The 26,032-nt window shown below is 36.3% G+C and overlaps 1 protein-coding gene across 2 annotated transcripts in view; it reads right to left on the bottom strand.

Moving 5' to 3' along the window:
- LOC113227695 (protein daughterless-like) overlaps positions 1-26,032 on the bottom strand; it is a 215,993-nt gene that overhangs the window by 146,695 nt on the left and 43,266 nt on the right. For both annotated transcript variants that reach the window (XM_026460672.1, XM_026460671.1), the window contains exon 2: positions 11,553-11,605. In XM_026460672.1, coding sequence (XP_026316457.1) covers positions 11,553-11,605 — 53 coding nt within the window. The remainder of the gene's footprint in view (positions 1-11,552; positions 11,606-26,032) is intronic.

Below are 26,032 nucleotides of genomic sequence, written 5' to 3'. Positions count from 1 at the left end.
AAATATACGCGATTTAAATCCGGAAAAATAGTTTCATTTCCTATGTGTAACAATCGCGAAAACCTAAGAACTCGATAAAGACTTTTCAATAAAAATACTTTTCAAAGTAAGTTTTAAACTTAGGACATGATAGTTTTAATATATGCTCCGGAATCTTATTGTAAAAACGCATACAATTCCCTATAAAAGAATCGTTTACTTTAGCTAAACGAAATCGTGGTATCATGAGTTTGGACTTAGTTCTAAGGTTAATATCATGGATATATTCTTTGTTAGTGAAATTATGTATATTTTTACGGGCTTATAAAATATTACGAGCAGTAGCTTAAATGTGATGTTTTCAAGTGTAAATTTATTTTACCTATGGAATAAATAATCTTTGACGTTGACTTTGACTATTTGAGGAAATGTACTGTGATGCTACAGTCATATGATACCAGTTTCCTTAGACTTCTCTCTGAGAGAAACCCGAGTACCTAAACGATACACGCTCATTTTTGCAACACAAATATGGTATATATATCTGCTGCTTTACCCCACATGAGAGTCCCGTAAGTTAATACTATGAAAATAACTAAACTATTCACAATTGCAAATCAACCATAATTTTAAATAAATGAATAGCTTATAAAGAGCTTCTATGCATTGAACCAATGTTGTTAAAACAACAAGTAGACGAGACGTTAAAGAATAATAAACAACCACAAACACATAATACCGCTTATAGCTGTATAACATCGACGCTTCACAGCTTAAAGTGGTATTATTTACATACTGCACCCACAGGTGCTTGCTACCCAATTAATAGACAACAAAAATTACAAAAGTGAACCAGTAAACAGCTATGACGCCGGTTTGCTTACAAGACTACGGGTTGATTGGACCATATGTCAATGTAGCTATTAACAATAATAATTGGTTATTTATTGTCTTCCGAAATCTAGAACTATGAAAATAAATGTCACTTATTCCTGCCGCCAAGCAGTAATGTTAGCATTATTGCGTTCCGGTTTAGAAGGGTGTTGGTGAAATTACAAGCATATGGGATTAGTCAAGTTATCTCAGGGTGACGGGCGAAGTGGCAGTGCACCTCAGATCTTTGCGATTTAAAGCTCTGAGTGGCACTGCAACTGCTATGTGTGACTATAGTGCGCGCGGAACTAGCTGGCCGCGCCTTAGGTATGTGAGCGGTGGGACGGGGAGGCGGGGGCACTTGATGTCATTACTCAGAATACTCAGTTCGGCGCCGGACTTCGCGGCGGCAACACACGTTGACAGTTCTGGCTAGTTTAGACAAAACGCACAAGAGATTGCAATGTCAAGATGAGTCCGCCGATAAAAAGACAATCTAAGGAAATAATATTTAAAGTGCATACGTTTTTTAAAAAACGGAAAGCCGATGTCAATAGTTTAGAATATAAAACTGATGCGAATATTCATAAATTAGTGGCAGAAGCAACCGGGATATCAGAACGAAGTGTAAGGAGAGTGATTGCTCAAAGTAAATGCTAATAATGCTACATTGGACGAGAAAATTACAATACTAACAAGACTATTTTCTGAATTTTCTGCCGAACAATGGCAAAAATGCGACGACCACGTACAAAAAAACGAACAAGAATACTGGAATCATGATATGAGATATGATACTGTGATGGACGAATTCATTATAAACTTACAAGATGATTCTGACTCAAGTTCAGACAATTCAGAATCAAGTGATTCAGAGGATAATATGTCAGAGTAATTTCATATCTATAAATACAAAGTCGTGTTAGTTACACTAATTAATTAATAATAATTTCATAAATGATTCAAATATGTCGGAAGAATTTCATTTAATTTGTTTTTGGTTTATTTTACTTTTAATTGCAATGTACGGACAACAGCAAGTCCATCAATACATAAATGTCAAATTTATCCAATCAATTTTATACTCTATTCCCTGGACTTTAAGTTGAAAATCAATTGAGGAAATCTGACAGTTTGTGGCGGCCTGATGTGCTGCCGACTGTACATTGCAATTAATTAGATAGGTATAATATAAACTTGTAAAAGTTCAATTGGCTTTAATTTTTTCTTTTCAATAACTGAACAATATTGTTCACGATATCTCGAGATTGGTCGTCACTGTCTAATCTCATGTGCGTTGCGAGCAGCAAGCAACCCGCCCCCTCACCCCTGTCCCTACCTAAGGCGCGGCCAGCTAGTTCCGCGCGCACTATAGTTAGCACAGTCTTTAGACAATATCTTTAGGTGTATCGTATATTTTTTGTTAAAGCATTATTTAATACTAAATCACTTCATATAGCAGAACAGTTTTTCTCGCTTCTCCTCCGGTGATTTGCCTTGAAGAGGGTTCTGATGATCAAACTAATTTAACCTCTGCAGACGAACGATTACCATGCTGGTCTGGCACATAGAGGTCCCGGGTTCGATTCCCGGGCCGGGAGAAATATTTGTATGGCTTACATTTATTTCTCTCGTGAGTTTGGGTGTAATTTGTGGTTGTTGTGTGTGGCACCCGCGACATAGCAAAAAGCTATTTTTTAACCTAGACTTTTTCCATCGAGCTGTTCTTCAGCATCCTGAATCCTTTCTTTAATACACAGTATTTTTCTACGATATGAAACCAATAAGGGTGTGAAACGAATATCAGCGTACCTATAGGGATAGCAAAAGATACGTCAAGGTGTATTGGACAAAAGCGGACGAATGAAACTACAGATCCGATAGTTAACTCACAAGATCATAAACACCGACATCCTGTCGAACAATATGACACGTTAGAACTAAACTTAGTTTCTGTTAACTACGGTTACAATAAAAACAACTGCACATCCTTAGTAATTATCGTCAGAAATGTGGAGAAAAATTACTAGTGCTTATAAAAATTAAATATGTCAGTGTGGAAACACGCGTGGCTTGTGAACGCGTGTACTGAGTTTCTTCAAATGTACAACACCACAATACTAACACCGTCAAGTCATTATTACACGTCCCATTGATAGGTCTTCTAAGGAGAGGGTTTGGCCCATGGTTCGCCACGCAGACATTATGCGGTTCAGGGAGTGTATATGATGTTCCGTCACCGCTTTATGTTAGAAATTAACAACAGTAAAATTACAAACGAAAAAAATTTACCTACAAATAACATGAAACGATGATTCAAAATTGTTTCTGGATTGTTTTTATTATTATACGAAGTGGCGGGGCGAACAAGCCTTTTTTTAAATTCGATGTTTTTACTGTATCAAAGACGCGTTACTATTGGCCTACATTTTGTCTTTGACAGTATGTATAGTATTAGTGAATAACATGTGAGTGTGTTGGGAGTATTTTTAGTAAACTACACGCCTATTCATAACAGTTGTAGTGCCACTCACAGCTTTAAATTGCAAAGATCTGGGGGGTGTTGTCACTGCGCCAGTCGCCCTGAGACATAAGATGACAAGTCCCATGTGCCTGTAATTTTACCGGCACCCTGACAGAAATAGGAATGGTGTCAGTACTTTCCTGGACTTCCATTTATATTTTGAAGTCTGCTAATAATATTATACAAGGTTTCAAAGTTTTAAATAGTGGCGCCGGCGCTGCGCGAGCGCAATATTGGGCCATCAATTAAATGTCGATCGCCAATGAACAATTCATTGTTTTAATAATTTATTTAATTACAGCGGGTAGTATAAAAAAATGAATGGAACAGTTACATGGCTGCATTAAAACTGCTCGTGTGGCTATGCACTTACTTTTGATTAAAGGCGGAGTAACATGACAATTCAATTTATTAATTATTGTTATTAGGGCAAAAGGGTTGCCAGTTTATAAAGAGCTAGTGATTGCAATCGATAAATATTTTATCGACTGTCGGCTGAATATTGGTTAACAGGAACAGGCGCTGGTGGTGTTTGTTTAATCTTTGTATCAATAATAACAGCTAACTAGTGGAGTATATTCACAAAAAACATGAATATCATGGAAAAAATGACGATATTCCATAAAAAAAAATTGGATAAATCCACAAAATGTATAACGAAAATGGACGTCATCTTGAAGACATAAGATCGTGCTTCTGTACTACACCAATTCATTTCATTTCAATGTCAATCGTCACAATCCAAGGAAGGAAGGCGATAATGCAGTTATTAATTAATCATTTGAACGTTATAACAACATCAATCAATCACGCCTATCAGCAAAATTTTATCTACTTTCATAATATATCGATATATCGATAAGACAGCACGATTTTTAAAAATTTCAGGAAAAACGGCAACCTAGCACTCGTCACTTTAATCTTCAAAAAATAATATTATAGATAACTGACTGTGGTAGGCTATGAGTGCATTAACCTATTCACTTACCACTACTGGACAAGGTTTTCGTTTCGCTGTCTTTATACAATAATGGAGTATTTGAAAATTCTATTTTGAACAGCATACAACGATGAGCAGTGCAACCGAAAGTACCGTAAATCACCCATCTTCTTACGGCAAAAAAAAAATACTTAAGATGGGTGATTTATTCACCCTTCGCATGCTCTTTACCTCGCTGTACTTTGGTACAAAATCGTGACATTCTGCAATTCTGCGTTATCGTATAAATGTCTGTGGAGATGGTTCACTTGTACTGTCCTCTTATCGCATATCCTCCGGTCGCTCCAGCCGCTTAGCTAGCTCTGCCACCAAAGAGATTTCGGTAGGGTCACTTAGCATTGGCAACCGTTAGGGCGCGTTCAAATTAGCCGCTGTTAGAAGCGCTACAGTCGCGTTGCTGAAGTGCGACCAAATTTTCGTATGCCTTTTTTTATCCAGTTATTACAATCGACTGCAATATGTTGCAGGGTGTTGTTTTACATTCTCTATCAATTCTTCAATCCAAGTTTCATCCATCGTTGTTAATTTGAAAAATTAACATGTACACCTCACTAACCGTGACTGCAATTTAGCGTGACTGCAGCGCGACTGCGCGATTGTAGCGCTTCTAGAAATTGTATGAAAAGTAGTCGCGCGGCTGCAGAGCGACTAACAGCTAAACAGTCTAAATTTGAAGGAAATATTCCACCTCGGGTGACAAACTAGGGATAAATGACTTTTGAGGTCGGTTTTTTAGTACTCTGTACTGTTTTATGCATTAGTAGTAGCAGTAGAGGTTCTTGTGAAAGAGTTCCTCCAGGGAAGTACTGCCACCTTACCTATTTCTGCCGCCAAGCAGTAATGTCAGCATTACGGTGTTCCGGTTTTGAAGAGTAAGGGTGCTGGTGAAATTACGGGCACATGGGACTTTTCAACTTATGTCTCAGGGTGACGGGCGCAGTGGCAGTGCCCCTCAGACCTTTGCGATTTTAAGCTCTGAGTGGCACTGCAACTGTTATGGATAGGCGTGTAGCTTACCATCAGGCGCATGACTTGTTCGATCCTTTGTTATAAAACACACATAAGAAATTTTGCCATTTAAGCAGAATAAATTTACCAGGGAAATGCAAGTCCTCTGGCTTCAAATATTTTGATGGGAGTTATGACGGAACAAACCAAAGGAAGAATTGTGGAAGGAAAAGGAATTCGAGAATTCAAAATTCTAAAAGTGACCAGGAACCGATAAAGAGGGTGATAAAAAGATGGGATGACGATGAAGGTCAGCATTGTCACAAGTTAAACGTGTCACTATCATGGATTTTTGTCGCAGAAAATAATCTTTAATAAGTCTTTGTTTCACTTTAGTTTTAAACATCGTGATTGGCAAATTTTGAATATCAACCGGAATCTTATCACAGAAACGTATACATTGCCCCCTTAAATGAATTTATCAAAAAAAAACAGTTTATTTTTATTCCTCGTATTAATGGTTACATCTATCAGTGCTCCGCATTAAAAAAAATACTATGCTTTTTAACATAAATTACATTTTCATAAATGTACAGTGACGTTACTGTAAGAATGTTAATCTCTTTAAACTTATCGCTCAAAGACGTTCTGGGGCCCAGATTGTAAATCTCAATAACCGCACGTTTCTGCAGGACATACATTCTTCATTAACATCGGCGGCATTGCCCCAAAGCAAAATGCCGTATGTCATTAAACTGTGAAAGTAGCTAAAGTAAACCAATCTAGCGGTTTTGTAAGTCTGAAAGTTTTCGCATAACTGACGATGGTAGAATGACGAGTGTTTCAAATTTGTTTTTACCGGGAATTGAACCCATTCACGACATGGTGATGATCGCATATACTACTCAAACTAACCCACTAAACCGACGAGATGGTTTCATACATCGCTCAAGAACAACCACAAGAATCAATAGCATTTAAGTTAAAACCAGAAGTTAACCGCAACGATTAAACGTTCAGTCAAATTAAAGTGAACAAGTTACTGTATAGTTAACTGCTATAAAAACTTTTTTGTATTTATACTGACAGACAGGTGTTTTCTTGTATAGGATGTTCTAATTGAGTGATCAAATTGATTGATTCGTTTTACATACATATAATGATAATAAACATGCAGAACTGAAGCTGTAGTTTATACAGGGAATGTGGATTGAAACCTTTTTAGCCGACTTAAAAAAAAGGAGGAGGTTCTCAATTCGACTGTTGTGTTGGAAAGAGTGTACCTCATTATTGGTATCATTTGAATTTGACGAAAATATTCCACCTCTAGGGGTGGCAAACTAGATGTAATTCCACGAACTATTTGATATAGCTTTTTTCATAAAAAAGTTATTGTGATGGTAAGTGACGGGACGGAAAAGTCGTGCACCTGATGTTAACCGACACGCCTGTCCATAACAGTTGCAGTGCCACTCAGAGTTTTAATTACAAAGATCTGAGGGACACTGCGCCCTGACGGGCTTGTCATAATATTCCTGTAAATTTACAAGCACCATTACCCTTAAAAAACCGGAACACAATAATGTTCACATTACCGGTTGGCGGCAGAAATAGGTAAGATACGATACGATAGATGTATCTTACCTATTCCGTGGCTTAGTTGGTATAGCGTCTGGCACGGTATGCAAGAAGACGTCGGTTCGAATCCGACCGGATCGAAGGAATTTTTTCTGAGTGTTCGATCTTTGTATTAATAATTATAACGAACTAGTGGAGTAATTTCACAAAAAATAATTTAATATCAATTCAATAAAAATTTAATTAATACAGTGAATAGCGACGTCTCTCGCCAGGATTGGTAGCTGTAAAGGTACTAACTGGGTGATAAATCTGTCAAAGATTTCTCATAGATGGCGCTACGACTAAAAAGTCGTTGAAAAACCAAGTACAAAGACACGACGCAGGCACGTAGAAGAATTCGTGAGGTCCGTTGGTTCGTTCCGTGGCTTAGTTGGTATAGCGTCTGACACGGTATGCAAGAAGACGTCGGTTCGAATCCGACCGGATCGAAGGAATTTTTTCTGAGTGTTCGATCTTTGTATTAATAATTATAACATACATAGATGTAGATTATTTTCGATTACCTTATGAAAGAGTTGGTCCAGGGAAGTACTTTCATCTTACTTATTTCTGCCGCCAAGCACTAATGTCAGCCTGCGTCCCGGTTTTGAAGGGTGGTAAACTTATGTCTCACGGCGCAGTGTCTCTCGGATCTTTGCGATTTAAAGCTCTGAGTGGCACTTTAACTGTTATGGACAGGCGTGTAGCTTACCATCAGGCGCACGACTTCTAGGTCCCGTCAGTTGATATTATAAAAAAAAAGCCTGACATGGGCTATGTTTAAAAGCAGACCAAAACAAAGAGACCCTCAAAAATAAAGTGTCTTAATTAAAAAAGTAGCATTTTGAGAAAATCGAAATAAACACACGTACATTTGTACGAGCAAAAAAGTTATCATGTCGAACAAAAAAATTCGACTTAAATAGGTGGAGTTATCCGTTAAGTATACGTCCGAGTCTCACAGTGGTTTTCTACATGAAATATCTTATAAATCTTTTTTTCCCATTTCCCGAAAAAATACTTTTGCGATTAATAGTTAGTCTATTATTAACTGCCGCAGTGGCCTGTTCCCGTACTGCCACGCGGAGGCCCCGGGTTCGATTCTCAGGCCGGGATAAATATTTGTATGTCCTATATTTATTTCTCTCGTGAGTTTGGGTGTAATTTGTGGTTGTCTACGTGCGAGTTTATGGCACTCGCGATACAGGGTTTCCCTAGTGCGAAGCTATGAGTATGTGCGTCATTATTATTATAATTATTACTGTATAGTCCGACTGCCAGGCACAGGGTTCCTCTCACGATGGGAAGGCTTGGCTTATAATTCGTGAACTTCGCACCCATCATTAAATTGGTTTGCAGATCTGTGCAGGTTTCTCCATGATGATTCCTCATGGTAAATTTCGAAATAAATTTCCGAATAACTCAGATTAACAAGTCCGGATTCGAACTCACTACCCTCTGTTTGCGAGGAGGTCAAATCATTAGGCCATAGTTTCCCAAAGCGGGCCCTACCACCTGGGGGCGGGGTGGGTGCTGAAGAATTCTAGTTCTAGGTATCTATATAAACCAGTGGCGAGGCGTACATACAACTCGTTTCCCACCAACTTGCCCAAAAATTTTCACGTTTTAGTGGTAATTATACAATAAATGTTGTGCTCAATTTTATGTGTAGAATAACTTAACCATTGAAATTAAGTGTATTAGTGTCTTGTGTGCTAATAAATGTTGCGTTTAAAAGTCACCAAGGCGCCATATTTTGTTAAGGCCTAGGTTTTTTTGGTCCGGCTTTACTAACGACAGTTTTCACACATCGCCACTGGTATAAACTACACTATAGTCTGTCTTTTATGAAGACGGAGTAAAATTACAGTTCATGGCGCAAAAGCGTTGCCCGCTTGCTAGCAGCTAGTGATTGCAAATGATAAATATTCTATCGATTATCGACTGAATATTGGTCACGCTTATGGAATAAATTGCCGAACTTGTTTCATTTCAATCAGGCTCGACTCATTATTCATCCAATTACTGAGCACAAGTTCATCTGAATTGTCAATTTTTGTAAGATCATACATACATATACTGTATTTAGAACTACGTTTATGAAAAAATACAAAGAGGAGACATATTTTAAAGTTTTTCATTTTAATACAATATTGATAATAAAACCGGCTATTCTTGTTCAAATATATATGAACAAAAGTTGACCTATGTCGATGCTAGCAGGCCTATTGTCAAAACAAGAATGAAGAAAGCAATAACGCAATTAGTAATCATTATAACGTCGTAATATTCACACTTCGGTCATTTTTTTTTTTTGCAAAATTTTACCTTCTTTCACAATCTATCGATAAAACTATCGACAACAACTACATAAGTATTTAAAATTTTATGAAAACTGGCAACCCTACAAATGTCATTTTACTCCGTTTGACTATACATACATAATTTATTTTCCTTGTGATTTTTTTGTGTTAAGTTAATATAAAAAATACATGTTTTCAATTATTCAATCTTATTATTAAAGCGTGCGAAATTAAAATTCATACTGTACAGTACAATAAGATCTAAGCCTGAAATTCAAAAGGGTTATTAAGATTAAAACCTAGTAAACTAGTTTACATTGACAGATGCGCATTTTACACGCACGCTAAACTGCCATTATAATGTCTGGGATGTCATTAAAATTAATAACAAAACATGTAGAGCATTAGGGCGGGTACACTCGGCCACGGGTGATGCTGCATTTTGACGACCTCCGCGGTCGAGTGGCTTGCACACTGGGTTTCATGATGTCGTCGTCTCTGAGGTCCGTGGTTCGATCCCCGGCCATATTGTCTCGGGATCTGGGTGTTTGTGGTACCGCCGTTATTTCCGATTTATAAACGTTAATTCGTATATTCATCGTAATTATAAATGTTAATTAATACTATAGCAGAAATAAAGGCTTATTATTAACTTACTTCAAAAAAAGGAGGAGGTTCTCAATTCGAGTCTACATTTTTTTTAATGAATGTTACACAAAAATGTGAACCGATTTGGATGATTCTTTTTTGTTGGAAAGAGGGTACCTCAGGAGTGGTCTCACTGAATTTTGAAGAAAATATTCATCCTCTAAGGGTGGCAAACTAGGGGATGAATGACTTTTGAGGTGGTTTTTTCAGTAATGTACTGAGATTATATTATTTTCAAATTGCTTCAAACAGTTCTCGAATTCCAAACGTCTGACAGAGTACTTCCCAGTTGCGCCGAAGTGGTTCAAATAAAACTAACCTAAACATAAATATGAAAGAAAAAACATGATTTATACGTATCCAATGTAAAAAACCTTTTTTTTGTGCGAAACTACAAACCCCTGAATCACCGATATTATACCGTATTCGTACACAATCCTTTTTGTTGTGCTTTGCTAAGGCATTTCCTTTACCGTTTTGTTTATATATCCCTTTTCTGATTTACTGTCATTACTCGAATTAGGCAAAGTCTTCAGGTTAACGTATTTTCTGTATAGCAAGCACTTCACAACTTGCGCTAAAGCTCGTGTATTTCGAAATATGACATTTTTAGGAAATAGATTCAAAACAAAGTTACGTACGAAATAAACCTAGCACACTCATTGGCATTTATATTTAAATAAAGATAAGACGGAGACGATAGAGAATAGGAGGGAAAAATGTTTGGACATTTGTTGCGCAACGACGAACTATTGACGGTTGTTGTTGAGGGAAAGATGGAAGGAAGGAGACAGAGAGGAAGACCGAGAATGGCATTCTGTGACCAAATAAAAAGAAAGGTTAATGTGAGCAGTTACAGGGAGGTCAAGGAGTTGGCTATGGACCGTGAGGAGTGGAGGAGGCTACACCGACAAGAGCATGGCTCTTAAATAAAATGAATGAAATGTTAATAAAAGCCTTCTTTAGATAATAGAAGAAAGATTCTTGTTGTTATAAAACATCGAGTACATGATCAGAAATAGTGACGAAATGTCATTTAATTTGTTTGAAAACTATTCTGCCATATCATGACAACTGCGTTCCGATTGGTCAGCCCGAATTCGAAACAAGTGACGGGTGTCGTCAATGTGCGATTTAAAGCTCTGAGTGACACTGCAACTGTTACGGAAAGGCGTGTTGTTTACCACCACGCCCACGACTTAACTGGCTGAGACTGAATCGCGTCAACACGCGTCCTCGGCGCATAAAAACCGAGGTTTGGGTATTTAACCAGAGGCCTGAGTGTAAATTTGTAATCATTCAAACTTAACTACCGCGTTTGCGTTAAAACTTTTATTTAGATCATCATCATATATTTATAAGGTTTAAGTTAAAATCTTAACGCAAGCAACTTAACATATTTGAAAAGTTACACTAAGGCGATCGAGATAGTTTAAGTAAGTTACACAACATTTAACATAATTTTTTAAAACTTGTAAATTAAAAGTGGGGTCACAATGATTCGAAAATGTCCGTTTTCAAGTCAATATCTTCAAGTTTAAAATAAAAATCCCAACCAAGCCGATGAAAATTGTGTTAATACTCTAGTCATTGCGCAGGTTCCTAATTTAATCCGAACACACGTCACCCTGTTAGAGAATATTTTTAAAAAACTTACCATTCCATTGTCCATTCCCCCATACGGCGATTGGTAGCCAGCCTTTTCTGTGACTGAAAATAAACAACCAAATTATCACTCGATTGATAGCGAACACTTTCACAATATATCACTTCACTACAGCGCACTGTTTTACAATACTGGTGTCGATGCTTGATTCTCGAATAAATTTGACACTTTCAATTTCTAATAGTAGAAAAGAGAATTTTTTTTAGACTTGTCAATTCGCACCTGTAACTATAAAGTGACGCAAATCAAAAAGTGAAAGTTTGGCCAAACTATTACTATCTGTCATATTTGTAAAATACAATCATCCTTGTAGGATTATATTACTAACAACATAAACAATGATTTAATCATTAATCAGATTTTACTTACGTACAAAAATATAAACATTATAGATCACTCTAAACGGCCAGGAATGTGTGCGGTAACAAAAGAAAGTTGGGGTCGTCGGGGAGGTTTGTACGTTTGAACTTGCTATCTTACTGCTACTTAGGTCTAATAATTGTCAGATAGTAAATAAAAATTTAAAAGTTGTTGTTTATGATTTCAGTAATATAGTCCAGAGAGGTTGTTAATAATTTTACAGTTACAAATAACCCTGTATAAATTTTCATATCAAATAGAAATTTTGTCATATATGCCACCAGTCAAATGTCACGTAGCTGGTAGCTGGTGCTATGATATTTTTTTTCAACCCATTTTGTTAAATTTCCTAACATTTGTTTTTGGATTATGTCACTTTAAAATCAAGGTGCGAAATTAATTAAAGAATCGACACTACTTTCAAAACATCCAATTAGAGAAAAAGCTGACAAGTTATTTTTAACCCTGAAATGACGAAGCTTGAATTGAGTTTTGAGTAAAAATCAGTAGTTTAAAATTCTGCTACACGACCAGGGTTTAAAATTTAACTAGTCAGCTTTAGAACCGTTCACTAACACACTGATGACGTTGACATTGACATTATTTTGACACATCGCGATCCTCGAACGGTTTTCAGAGTCGTTTATTTCAATGCGTTATGTCATATTTTTTTAGTTCTTGCGTGTTATGCCTTATTGGTATTTTTATGTTTTACAAGCACTTTTTATTATCACAGTGTGGTTTATTTACTACAATTTTGCAACACAGTAAATCGAGTTGTAATTCTCCATTGGTTCTAGATGATCGTTATTGGCAGGCGAGGTGATGAGTGATGGAGCTGAACGGATGAGGATAAGGAAAATATGTGGAGACAAAGGAAAGATCGTACGTCTTATACGCTGTTATAGAATACTCAGTAACTGCAGTTAGCGAACAGAGTGACCATAGCGGTGGCGTTTTCGGAATTAACACCAGGGAAGACAGGACTATCAAACCTGATAACACTCTACATAGAGTGCAAACCTTTCAAATTAGTGCCGAATTTGATGGTGTCAACAAGTGTTCGTTTAAACGGTCCTAGAGGCCTTTCCCCCGTGGCTCTACGACGAATACTGCCTTTGTTTAAAAAAAATACGCATCCGAATAGAGTATATTTACGATGAGTGTAAGAATACTTACGTATATTAGCTATAGCCATAGAATGAATCGCTAAAAGCCGGGCCACCCCGAAAAGTAAAAAAAAACATTGTTCCCCGAGGATACTTACGTCGAGCGTGGGGATACCAAAGTATACTAACGATATACTAACTACCTGTATAGGTCATTTCTGAGTCCCGTTTAGTGGGTCAACTTCACAGGAATGTATTGCCGTGCTATAAATTTTTTCTTTGTTGACGTAGGCCATGAAGTTGCTACTAAAATAAATGGAAAATTTCAAATAAAACACACAGGTTGGTCTTTTGTATAGAGCTCACGAAATCTAGAAATTCTGAATGAACAACATTTTTTCTGACCTGCAATTTCTAGAAAATCGTTAAGGATTTTTATGTAATTTTTTTGGCAGGCTAGTGGCAAATGCCATGAAAAATATATTGACAGACCAGCAGCTTGATTTTGATTGCCTCTCCCGATCGGAAACTGCGTCTCTTCCGAGTCGAGGCGCATAATTGCGATTCACAACTGGCCGATCGGAAACTTTTGACATTCCCAACTCACAAATTAGAAAGATAGAGTAGGAATAAGGTTCATCTTCTCGCTCGGAAACCCATCTGGAGGTCGATTTAGACCTTTACGATAACTCAGTTGTCGGCCGATTTCTTTTCATTTTTATTCATAACACCCGAATCGAACGTCAAACTGTCGTATTCGAAACCGAACCGAAATGACGTCACACCCGTACGAATACTCGAACTTCTCGTTATTCAGAACAGTTATCGAATGAAAGTCACCGAACGTCCTATTGTTCACAAAGCAGGAATGTAATACGGAAATATATTATTATTTTAAATAAGGTCTAAATTTTGTTCAATTTAAAGTCTTGAAAATGTATATGAAAGGATTTTCATTTTTCTTATAATATATTTGAACGAGATGCCCGCGTGGTCTTACAATGCTAGGCATCTAAGATGTGGGGATGGACTCTACTCCTTTGGCGGGAGGTGCGATGGTAAAAACGAGACGGTGGCACCAGTTCGAAAAGTTCCTCAGAGCACTCCCCATTATAAAGACGGTAGAACACAGAGAGCCAGTCACTACTTACTACATATTTTTTAACTTAGCTTAGGTTTACATGCAACTACGTGAGCTAAGCTAAGTTAGCTAGCTTCGTTCGCGATGTGGCCTGCGCTTAATACCCGCCAAAAATTATACTCCGAAAACGTTGCTATACTCGTAATAAAAATATACCAGATTCATTTTGAAAATAGGTCAAATATATTCATTCGCAATAAACATCGGTACACTTATAATTACAAAATAACTCGTGTGACGTTTTTTTTTTCATTTGCGATTGCAGTGTCAACGGCACTGGACGGGCGGAGTGGCGTCTGAAGAAGTGGGAGGGGTGACAAGGTTCACAGATATTTCAGACAGTTAGTACCAATATGTATCATGAAGTAATTTGACAGATCTAAAAATATTATCCTTTTTGCTTCTGTACCAAAATGTTATACCATCTACAAATTTCGTTATAGCGACGAGCTTCGTGGTAGAATGGCTTGCACATCAGTTCAGAGTAGAAAAACTAACTTTTCTATATTGTCTCGGATCTGGGTGTTTGTGGTACCGTCGTTGTTTCAGATTGCCATAGATTTAGCTTAGCTACTTACATTGGGATCAGAGAAACGTATGTAATGTTGTCTATAATTTATTTATTATAATATTGCCAGTTCACATTTATATTATTGCCTCTATTAAATCCGATGAAAAATTGATTTAGAAACAGAGATGTATGCAGAATTAACACGAGAAACTAACAATCGAATTCGTGACATATGTACAAAATTATTACACAAAGCGATCCCTACCACTCCACAATAAACCATTAAAAATATCAATAACAAAATAAACAATAAATAAAAAACCAACATGGCGTCCGACCTGCACTATAAAAATTAATCGTCCAGAAACCTATTGAAAGTAAATTTTAATCCCATAACGGGGTGGTTTTATTTTTTTTTAATCAATCTGTCAAATCGTAAAACCCTGTTGTAAATAAATAATAGCGATTATAACACCCTGTTATTGTTGAAGTTTATAATTTTATTATAACAGCACCGTGTGCGTTTGCGCTGAACGAAAAAAATTTATGCTTTTTAACGCTGCAAAAGATGGCCTTAACCTTCTGATTAAAGGAGACTCGAGACCAGTAGTGGGACTTAACTACTAACTTAACTCAGAAGATTTGAGGGGCGTAGGGCGAGCAATAATTTTAACAAATATTCTGCTCTTTACGATTTTGATTTGTTTAACACAAACTGTGCGTACGTTAAGAAGGTGTCATCTAATTTTTTTTTATTACTAAAGTAATCAATTTGCATAATGTGTGTAGAATGTCGTTTAGTTGTTTAGCGTAGTCAATGCTGTGTTTTGCTATTGTTTTTTTATCAGTAGGGAACTGTTTTTGCATACAATTATTTAATATAGTTTCTATTACGTTGTGATACAAGCTGTTTGTATCATCAAAAATAAAATAAATAAATATATAAATAAAGTTGTATCGCAGGAATAATAATGAAACGCATATGGGACAAACATACATTCATTTTTACGTAATAATCGCACACGAAACCAAATATTGTTGTAACTCAAAATTGTGGAATTGAGAAAACGCGATTTTTAATTAAAAAATTAAACTTTAATTAATCCTATATACAGCGTTTTTTTTTAACTGGGACAGGGGAGTCCGAAACTGACATGAACATGTCTTTTTTTGTGAAAACAATATTGGCATAATAAATGTTTTGGTCAAGCGCGAGTTGTCCATAAAAATTAACAAAATTGAATATATTTTTTTGTGCTGATCGACTAAGTTTCATGTAAGTCATTTCATTGTATTGGAAGAATAATCTCAGTACAGAGTACTACAAAAACCGACCTCAAAAGTACGTGGAATTACATATAATACCTAGTTTTATTGAAATCGGTTACCGAAAAGTGCGCAAACTCGGATTCATCATACGGGACTCGTCACAGGAGATAATAAAAATCGGTTCTCATTACTCAAAGTATGCAGAAGAGAGAAAAACGCCTTGAATTAAAGAATAGCAAAATCAATCATTAAAATAATTGCTCATTATACTAAAATTCAGGCGCTATTTATAAAAATGAATCTTCATGCGTGAACCACCAACCAGCCACCCTTAGAGGTGGATGATTTTCTTCAAAATTAAATGGGACCACTATGGAGGTACCCTCTTTCCAATAAAAAAGAATCATGAAAATTGGTTCACAAATACCGGAGCTATCGCGTAACATACATAAAAAAAAGTCGAATTGAGAACCTCCTTTTTTTTGAAGTCGGTTAAAAAATCGGTACGGCAGAAGTTGGTCTTATTAAAAAAATAAATTTTGTTTTCATACAAAATACGTAATATTTGACTCAATTTTACATAAACTTTTGCTGTCCTAATTATTTTTCTGATGCCCTGAAATTATCCCTATAAGAAACTGAGTATATCAGTCGTATTTTATTCATTTAGCCAACTTCCTGCTGTCCAAATTTTTTTCGTCAGATACAATGAAATGATCCATAAAACAAATTGATTTTTAAATTTTTATTGAATTGATATTCAATTATTTTTTGTGAAATTACTCCACTAGTTTGTTATAATTATTAATACAAAGATCGAACACTCAGAAAAAAAAAGAAATTGAGTTTATCAACATAAAAAAAAGTCAATTCACATTATTCGCAATTCAAGAAAAGATGCTGAATGGATCTTCCAACTGAATGGATCTTCCATTCAGCATCTTTTCTTGAATTTGCAAATTGGGTTTTATCAAATCCAAATGATGAGTTACGATATTATTTGGTTTCAAGTCCGATATAGGCAGATTATATTGTTATATTAGGTATAAGAAAAAAAACAAGTTTACTAGTTACATAAGTACATTTATAAGTGTATGTATAGGTCTCTTGAACCCCATATTGACGTGACTTAAAATTTTGACGGATTTTTTTTAAAGTAAATGAACTTGATCACTACCTTAAACTGCACTACCTTAGACTGCGACATAAAGTGTGACATACTGCTATTTTTCTCACGCTTCTATGTCGCTCTAGCACAAGTCTCGCCCTGTCGTGCTACCCTACTGGAGTAAAGATAGGGTCTACCATGGAACTAAGCTCGCCCAAAAGATGTCAAATGAGTCGCACCCTAAAGATACTCGGGTTGTATGTGCTCGGAAACAGACGCAGGCATGGAATTCCTAGGCGCATAATAACAGATGAAGAAAAGGGAATATCGTCCAAATAGGGATGATATCCCGCTGTACGTCAGGATGTCCGATGGTTAAAGTGGACGGGCCGAATGAGCTGGGGCCTTACCAAGACCTCTTATTACAGTTCAGTATAGGTTCGTAGCGACTAAAAAGTGATATGGTGATATACTCTTCATGTCGCGCTATCTCACAACGATTTATTTTATAACTTAAACTGAATCATAATAAGAGTTCATGGTAAGGTTCCTGATGAAGCTAAAGTATTTAATTTAGTTTGACATCGAGATCTTGTTTTCGCGATTGTTATATATTGGAAATTAAGCTATGATTTTCAGATTTGTATATATTTTGTTTTTTTTAAACATATCTTTTCCAAGGGGCCTACTGCCGTTCTCCGTCCGAAACTTCTTGTCGAGTCAACGCCAGAAACCAGTAGAAATAAGTGTTTATATTTCTTTGGTCCAGTGAGCAGCCACCTCTATGCAAATGGACATACTTTGTGTGGGGGATCAGCAAGCACAATGGTTTTGTGTCGGATTGACATATCTCCATTTCACAATGTTGTCTCTACATCGGTTAACTTGTGATCTGAGACGATTCAGGGATTTCCATAATGACCACTGCAACTTGTGCCCAGGGAAGACTTTCCACAATGGCTGTCAAATAAGTAATACTCTACCAATACAAAAGTCAATGTCAAGTATGAAGCTTCATTAACATCATGCGTTTTTTTAATTTAGTCGTCTTATTTGACAGTAATTGTGTAGGACAGAGAAAATGGGAGTAGACTGAGACGGTCCACCATATTCTTTCATTATTAAATTATAACAATAGCCCCTTTTACAGCTCACAATTTTCTATTATAAGATTGCCTGAAAGAAATTGCTACTAAGCAATAAGGCCGCCTTTTGTGCATCAGCTTACTCCGTGATAGTAACATGTAATGTCATTCAATCATTGGTCACACGTCTAAATAATATGACCCAGTTTATTCGGAAACTCCGATTTATTTCAATGCTAGTCAAGACGTCGGCGGGATGAAACCCTGTTATCGAGTTGAAACCCTTTAAACTCAAAAGTGATTAATCCAACTTATACACCAATAAACAACCACAAAACGCAAAGATGGCTGACAATTTGTACAATTGTAGCTTTTTGTTAGTTAAATTAAAGCTTTTTGTTTAATAAATTCGGTCCAAATGGGACGATTACGTGGGACAATTATAAAACACATTTACAATAATCTACATAATCATTTTTAGAATAGGGTTGGGCGGTGGGGAGACGGCAGTTGTCGATAAATAAATATGTTAGAGACATGGAGCGGTAACTCGAGAGGACTGCTAATCACGATGCAAAACAGCGTGGGACGATGCGACCTCCTCCTTCATCATCCCACCTTTTTTCTGGTTCTTGGCCAGTTATTTTCAAATTTTGAGTTGTTGTTTAATTCCTCGCCATTCTCACTTTGTTACGTTCCGTCGTCACTCTCTACCAAACTCCCGAAGCGAGCAGACGTGCTATCTCTCATCATAGTAAATCACAAATACAATAGTTTCTTATATACGTTTAACGATGCAACGTTATATACATATATCACACACATTTTCTAGAAAAGTTAAATAATTTCGAAGCTCTGATATGTCTAGAAATGACAAACCTCCACAAAGACACCAACAGGACTCTCCAGGCTTACATTGCAGTCAACAGGACATGCTTAAGCGGTGGCAGCAGTACGTGACACGCTTTTCAAGCGTAGCCGGGTATTTAGTACCTATTGGGACACCAGATGTCGCGACAAGTACCATCTAGCTATTTTTGAAACTGTGCTTTACATTAACAAGCTGCAATTCATTCATCAAAGCTACTCTGACTTCTAGTGATGACAAACAAATAAACTAGATGGCGCTTATCGCAGTTTTTATGGATAGTGCCGGCTATTCTTTTATTGTGTTTAGGACCAGCTCCATCTGCCCATATTAGCAAGCGTTAACTTATAAATTACTTTGTAACACACAATGCCATTTTAGCTCTTGATCAATATTTGAATAATGTGACAAGGAAAAAAACGTACTTGTTACATTTCATATTAAAAAGGAATTAATTGATACCCACGGTCATTTACATAATATAAACTACTTCCAGGCTGTGAACAGCGCCATCTATATATAAGACTGGACTAAGTCCTTTTTCAGAATGACGATCACGGAAGAAAAAAAACAATGCAAGTGTCCTAAGCCTCGATTACTACCGGAACCGCTGTCGCCAAAACGCTCACGAACAAATGATAAACATAACGAAATCTTTATAATGATTGGTCATAGTTTCTAATTTACAAAGATGTAACAAATTCTGGATAGTTAATATAATTTAAACTTTACCCAGTCGCTATATGGTTGAAAGTTAAAAATCTTCTTTGCAAGCATTGACTTACAAATAAATGGACGACGGCTCTAATACAAAAACCACGAAAAAAATGTCCCAAGTCAACCTATTTAAACGTAGTGACATGTAAAGGAATATGAAAAAGCTAAAACGTTGAATTTAAATTGTAGTGTCATCGCAGTACTGTCTAATTTTGCTTGCTTTCGCTGTCAGTCGAACAAACGAAGACTAAAGCGTGAATGACGCTCTGTATACGATTTTGACGCCCTATAAGTTCGGACACTTTTTAGCCGATGTCCATATAATTGTAAGTCAATGATTGCAAGTTACGACGTTTAGGTTTTATTTTGAAATTTTATTACACGTGCTGCCATCTTGCGGCCAATAGCCGGACTACGTCGAACGATTTACACCTGAGTCAATTCAGTAAACAAATGATTGAAAATTTATTCAAATAAGACTTACCGATGATATGAAATACTACTACGGGGAATAATATGTTGAAATAATGTTGGCACGCGTCTGATGCTAACTAACTACTACTTCTACTGTATATATTGTTCTATGGGTTACAGACAAACTTGTTTTCCATCGACAGGCCAGTTCTTTAGTGTAATATGACAAGTAGTACAACTCCTGCCTGTCCGGCGCGTTAACGCTTACGTAGAGTAATCAAAAAGTGTATTTTTTCTGAATCGATAAAAAAAACGAATTACTCATTTCCCGTAAAAGATTATAAAAAAAATATGTCAAGGTTAAACTCTCATTCGTGAGGCAGATTCCCCTAAGAATGACCAAGAAACTCTAGGGATTGCTCTTTGTAAACATACATTTGAATACATTTATCATTTACAATATTTATTTCAAACATTTTAGATCAGACAGAAGCTATATAAATAACCTTTAGTACAAAGTTTATGATTCACATGCAAATTTCAATCCTCGTCTCGCCTCGCCGGTGGAAAACCACCTTAAGTACCTTTGTATGGAATGTCACTGCCGTCTTATTATGCTATGCTAGTTGGATATTCTAGGTCTCCGAAAGAGACGAGTTTTGCTTATTCGATAGACCAAAGGTTTGATCCGAGAGCTGTGTGCACGCCCGACTGCCACGTCGGTGTACAGCCGCTGGCTTGAAATTGCCACTAAGTTAAGCATGACTGCACAAGTTTATTTACTTACCGTTATGATATGAGTGCTATTGATTCAACTCTTATTGTTATTTGTTTTCTATAAGTTACTTTAGCTGTCTTAAAGCATGATGTCTGCTTTTTTACTACATTACTAATTGATATAAACAATTATTATTATATTATAATCATGAGCTTTTTCAGATGACGTGGTTAAGAAAGAAGGGTGTTAAATTAAATAACATAGATTTATGAAAAGAAACATTTATGTCTTAATATTTCACTTTTTTTTATAATTATTAATACAAAGATCGAATACTTAGAAAAATTCGAACCGACGTCTTCTAGAAAACCGTCCCAGACGCTATGCCAACTAAATCACGGATCGAACCAGCGGACCTCACGAATTTTTCTACGTGCTTATTTTTGTGGGATGTTTGTATTTGGTTTCAACGACTTTTTAGCCGTAACGCCATGTATGAGAAATGTTTGAAAGTATTTCGTCACCCAGTTAGTTAACTTGACAGCTACCAGCCTTGCTAGAGATGTTAATTATAATTAAATTTGTATTCAATTATTTAACTTTTTTTTTATTCAAAATTTCTTTATTAATTGCCACGGTTGTTTGAGCTGTAGACAGACGCCTAGTATGTTTTATTTCCTGTATTCTGCAATAATGTATAGTCTCTAGACTCGACTCGACGCGAGTCGAGTGTTTTGCATGTCAAGTTTCATTATTAAGATTTATTCAAATCTATGCATGTTGAGATAAGAAATGTCTAAAGTGTCAAGTCTTAATGTGCTCCTGACCAATATTTTGCATTTTGACATAGGGTTGAATTTGAAACTCTATATTGATATTGATAGATACCAGGATATTGCGAGGCGTACTGAAGGCAAGTGGAGTAAGTCGACAACCGAAGACGGCCAAGAAGCGGTTACAGAAACCATAGCGAGATGGGTAGACGATATCACAAAGTCGTGATTGATAGCACAAAGTAACGGATGTCTACACTATTTGTTCCTTAAACGCTATAGCTAGGGCCTTTTTAATGCGAGAGTGAATAAGCATTACATAGGTGTGCATGCTCCACTGTACGCATCATCACTTTTCGGCAGGTGAGACGGAGTAATTTATTTTTCTACGGTACCAAATGACGGGACGAACAAGTCGTGCGCCTGATGGTAAGCGCGTGTCGCCTGTCCATAACAATTGCAGTGCCACTCACCCTGAGACATAAGTTAATAAAATTATAATAAAAAATATTTAAAAGTAGTATAATAAAAAATACCCAGTAATACGTTAGTCGGGTTGTGAATGATGATGATATGAAACTCAGAGTCACACCGACAGAATATGGACTGTGGTTTTTATCTGTAACGCTAGATCCTTTTGCGTACGCCGCACATATGACAACATTTCAATAATTGCCCGTTTGTTGTTTAAAACTTTTCTTTTGCTTTTGTTATAATTATTTCTTTTTATACCCGTGATGTGTAGTCGAACTAAATGCTTTCCATTGTATAAAACCTAAGTGTACAGCCAAGCATGCTATAAACCGTATTGTTTAATAGATATAAATATCGACTGGGTCCCAACCCTAGCCTGTCTCGCATCTAAATGACAAACCGTAATGAACCGAGTCGTTACCAAAACGTGAACTCTACAGTTAATTGTCAACTCCCAAGGATTATATTCAGTCGAGGGAGCGATTAGTTGATTAATGTGACTTTGCTCGTAGCGCGTTTGCCACAACAGTCCGTGCTATATATAGGCTTGTCTTAAAGCGAGGAATTCGTCAATTATATCTGGTCACACCACGTTATTTTTTTTTTCCAGTATTCAGTTAAACTTACCAAAGTAGCACTGTATCAGCTGTCAATAACAAATTCGAACTTGTCTAGGCAGAACAGAAAAATAAATGGCACGTGGTGTTTGAGACAAAAACGTTTGGGAATCTTCTCTTATTAAGGAACAAGAGCTAACAAGCGATGAATAAAGATGAAGTATTGCCACCTTACCTATTTCTACCGGGAAGCAGTAATGTCAGCATTACTGTGTTCCGCTTTTGAAGGGTAAGGGTGCTGGTGCAATTACAGGCACGAGACTTCGCAGCTTATATTTCAGGGTGACAGGCGCAGTGGCAGCGTCCCTTATGTTTACGATTTATGGCTCTGAGTGGCACTGTAACTGCTATGGACAGATGTGTCGCTTGGCATCAGACGCACGACCTGTTCGTCCTGTCACTTGATATCATAAAAAAACAATACTTATAGCGGGAAAATATTGCACACGCGATGGCCAGCGACAACTGTCATTTTGAATTCATGGCAGTGACACGGCTTCATAAAAAGTTTATTTTTTCAATGTAATTGTGTACTTATAGTTTTTTTTTATAATAGCAGTTCGTCGAGTTCATCCTTCCCGTGTCGACAAATCCGCACCAATGGAAAACGGCCCCCTCGTACAAGCATGGGCACCGTATAATTTGTATTATCCTCAACAAAGGGGAAGCAGGGGCGGAGAAGTGTCACAGAACATAATGCATAGAGACTTACTTGCTCCAAGTTATAGGGGACTGGTTTTTGTAAATCGTTCCTAAAATAAATAACATTAAAATTTCTGCAAGATATTATTATACATAATTGACATATATTAACGCATTTACAATTAAGAAAATGGCCAATCACAAAACTTTAATATCACGTGAAATGGAATTGGGTTTTCAAACAAACCAACCACATAACTTAAATCGATAAGATGACGACAATTATGAGCTACTGTATTATTGAAGTAATGGTCTATAGACTAATTACTCGTACCTTGATTTTATAACAGAATAAAAGAACGCGTGTAGTCATTTAAGGTATACCGCTTTAAAAGACGGTTTAGTTTCGAATTTCTGTACCTGTGTTACTCGTAAATTGATACTTTAAAATATTTTGAAGAGTAACGGGAAATATCAATTATATCTAATCCCTTTGGTGACAGGAAATCCTTTCGGATAGAGTTACAAAATGTAGAAGGGTGAAAATGTTTATCATAATAATACATTGAGTCTTGTTCCTAAAGACTGTAAGCATTTATTTATTTATTTATTTTATTTAGGTATCCCAACAGAACATATACAGTATACAATACAATATGAATTTTAAAATCTAACTTAATGTATATGTCCCAGTAACAGGGAAACACGGCATTCTTAAATGATATCTGACAGACAACAAGTAACTAACAGAAACAAAATATAATATATATGAAATATAAACATAAATATATAATATGTGTATATATAAAATATAAAAATAAAATATTATAATACAAATTTTAAACAATTATAAAGAATTGAATTAATGTTCAAACATATGTTTAAGTATTTTTTCCCTAAATTGACTATATGTATCATTAAATATATCTATATCTATAACATTATTTAATGCATTGTACTCTCTACATAAGCGCAATATTGGGGAGTTTAGAGCGAGATTGGATTTACAACGCGGGACGTGAAATATTTTTTTTATTTTGTATCTTGGTAGACGACAGGGAACAGCTATACCAACCTTTTCAATTATTTGTTTACAATCTATTTCACCATTAATCAATTTATGCAGAAAACAAAGATCGAGTATTTTACGCCTTTTAAATAATGATAACATTTTAAAGAATTTTATTCGGTTTTCATATGGGTGTTTGGGGGAGATATTTGGGCTATGAAACGCAATATGTCTACTAAATGAACGCTGTACGCTTTCAATACGCTGAGAGTGCACAGTATAAGCAGGATTCCAAGCAATACTCGCGTATTCCAACTGACTGCGCACGAGCGCATTAAAAAGCGTAATTTTGGTTTTTATACTAAAACCTTTGGAGTTGCGCTTAATGAATCCCAACATACTCCCAGCTTTCCTAGCAATGTTGTCTATGTGGGTAGTCATTTTTAATTTATTGTCTAAAGTAACACCTAAATCTTTTACTTCCATTACTTCAGACAATCCAGAGCCATTTAAAGTATAGTGGCTATTCGTCGGAGACACCTTTCTTGTGAACTTTATATAGAAGCATTTATTTACATTAAGCACCATTGAATTTGAATGACACCACTGTGCAATACTATTCAAGTCTGTTTGCAGTAGTGCCATATCGGAGAATGAATTAATGGGTCTGTATATCTTGAGATCATCTGCGAATAAAGAAAATTTACAGTGGTTGATATGATTGGATATGTCATTTATGAAAACTGAAAATAGGATAGGTCCCAGGTGCGATCCTTGGGGAACTCCGGAATCTGCATAATATTCCTTTGATTCATAGCCATTTACAGCTACCATCTGAGGTCTCAACTTCAGATACGACTGGAACCAATTCAGCAGAGAGCCATATACACCCACCGATTCAAGCTTGCGCAACAGGAGTAAATGGTTGACCCTGTCAAAGGCGCTACTAAAATCCGTATATATTGCATCCACCTGCGATCTATTGTCTAATTCTAAAGAAATATCGGCTAAATATGAACACAGGTTAGTTTGAACTGAACGACCGGATCTAAATCCATGTTGATGAACAGATATAATTTTGTCAATATGATTATATATTATGGGGTATAGACTTGATTCGAATAATTTAGAGAAAGTTGACAAAATGGATACTGGACGATAATTGGTAATATTGGAGCGATCACCCTTTTTATAAATGGGGACAATTCGAGCTTTTTTCCATTGAGTGGGAAAAATACCATCTCTTATAGAGCGATTAAAAATTAAGGCAAGGGGCTTGACAAGTTTTGAGCCACACGTTTTAATAAATAGGGGAGGGATACCATCAGGACCTGTTGCTTTAGATGAATCCAATCTGTTAATCTGTTTTAAAATACATTTTTCCGTTATATTAAATGGTTGAATGATATCATAAGTAACGAACGAGTTAACAGCATTAGGAATAATTGAGTCTCTTGTGAAGACTGAGGAAAAGTGACTGGCAAAGAGATCAGCAACAGCCTGGTTATTATTAGCAGTAGTATCATTCAAAAACATATTGGCTGGGAAAGACGATTTACCGTTGCGCTTAGTTTTTATATAATTCCAGAAAAATTTAGGATTATTCGCTATTTTGCTTTCCAACTGCGCTTTATAATTATTGAAACACCGCTTATA

The sequence above is a fragment of the Hyposmocoma kahamanoa genome, unplaced genomic scaffold (assembly GCF_003589595.1).
Source record: "Hyposmocoma kahamanoa isolate Upper Pololo Valley unplaced genomic scaffold, ASM358959v1 213, whole genome shotgun sequence".
Taxonomy (NCBI): Eukaryota; Metazoa; Arthropoda; class Insecta; order Lepidoptera; family Cosmopterigidae; genus Hyposmocoma; species Hyposmocoma kahamanoa.
The sequence above is the reverse complement of the archived record's forward strand: the minus strand, read 5'-3'. Positions and strand labels throughout refer to the sequence as shown.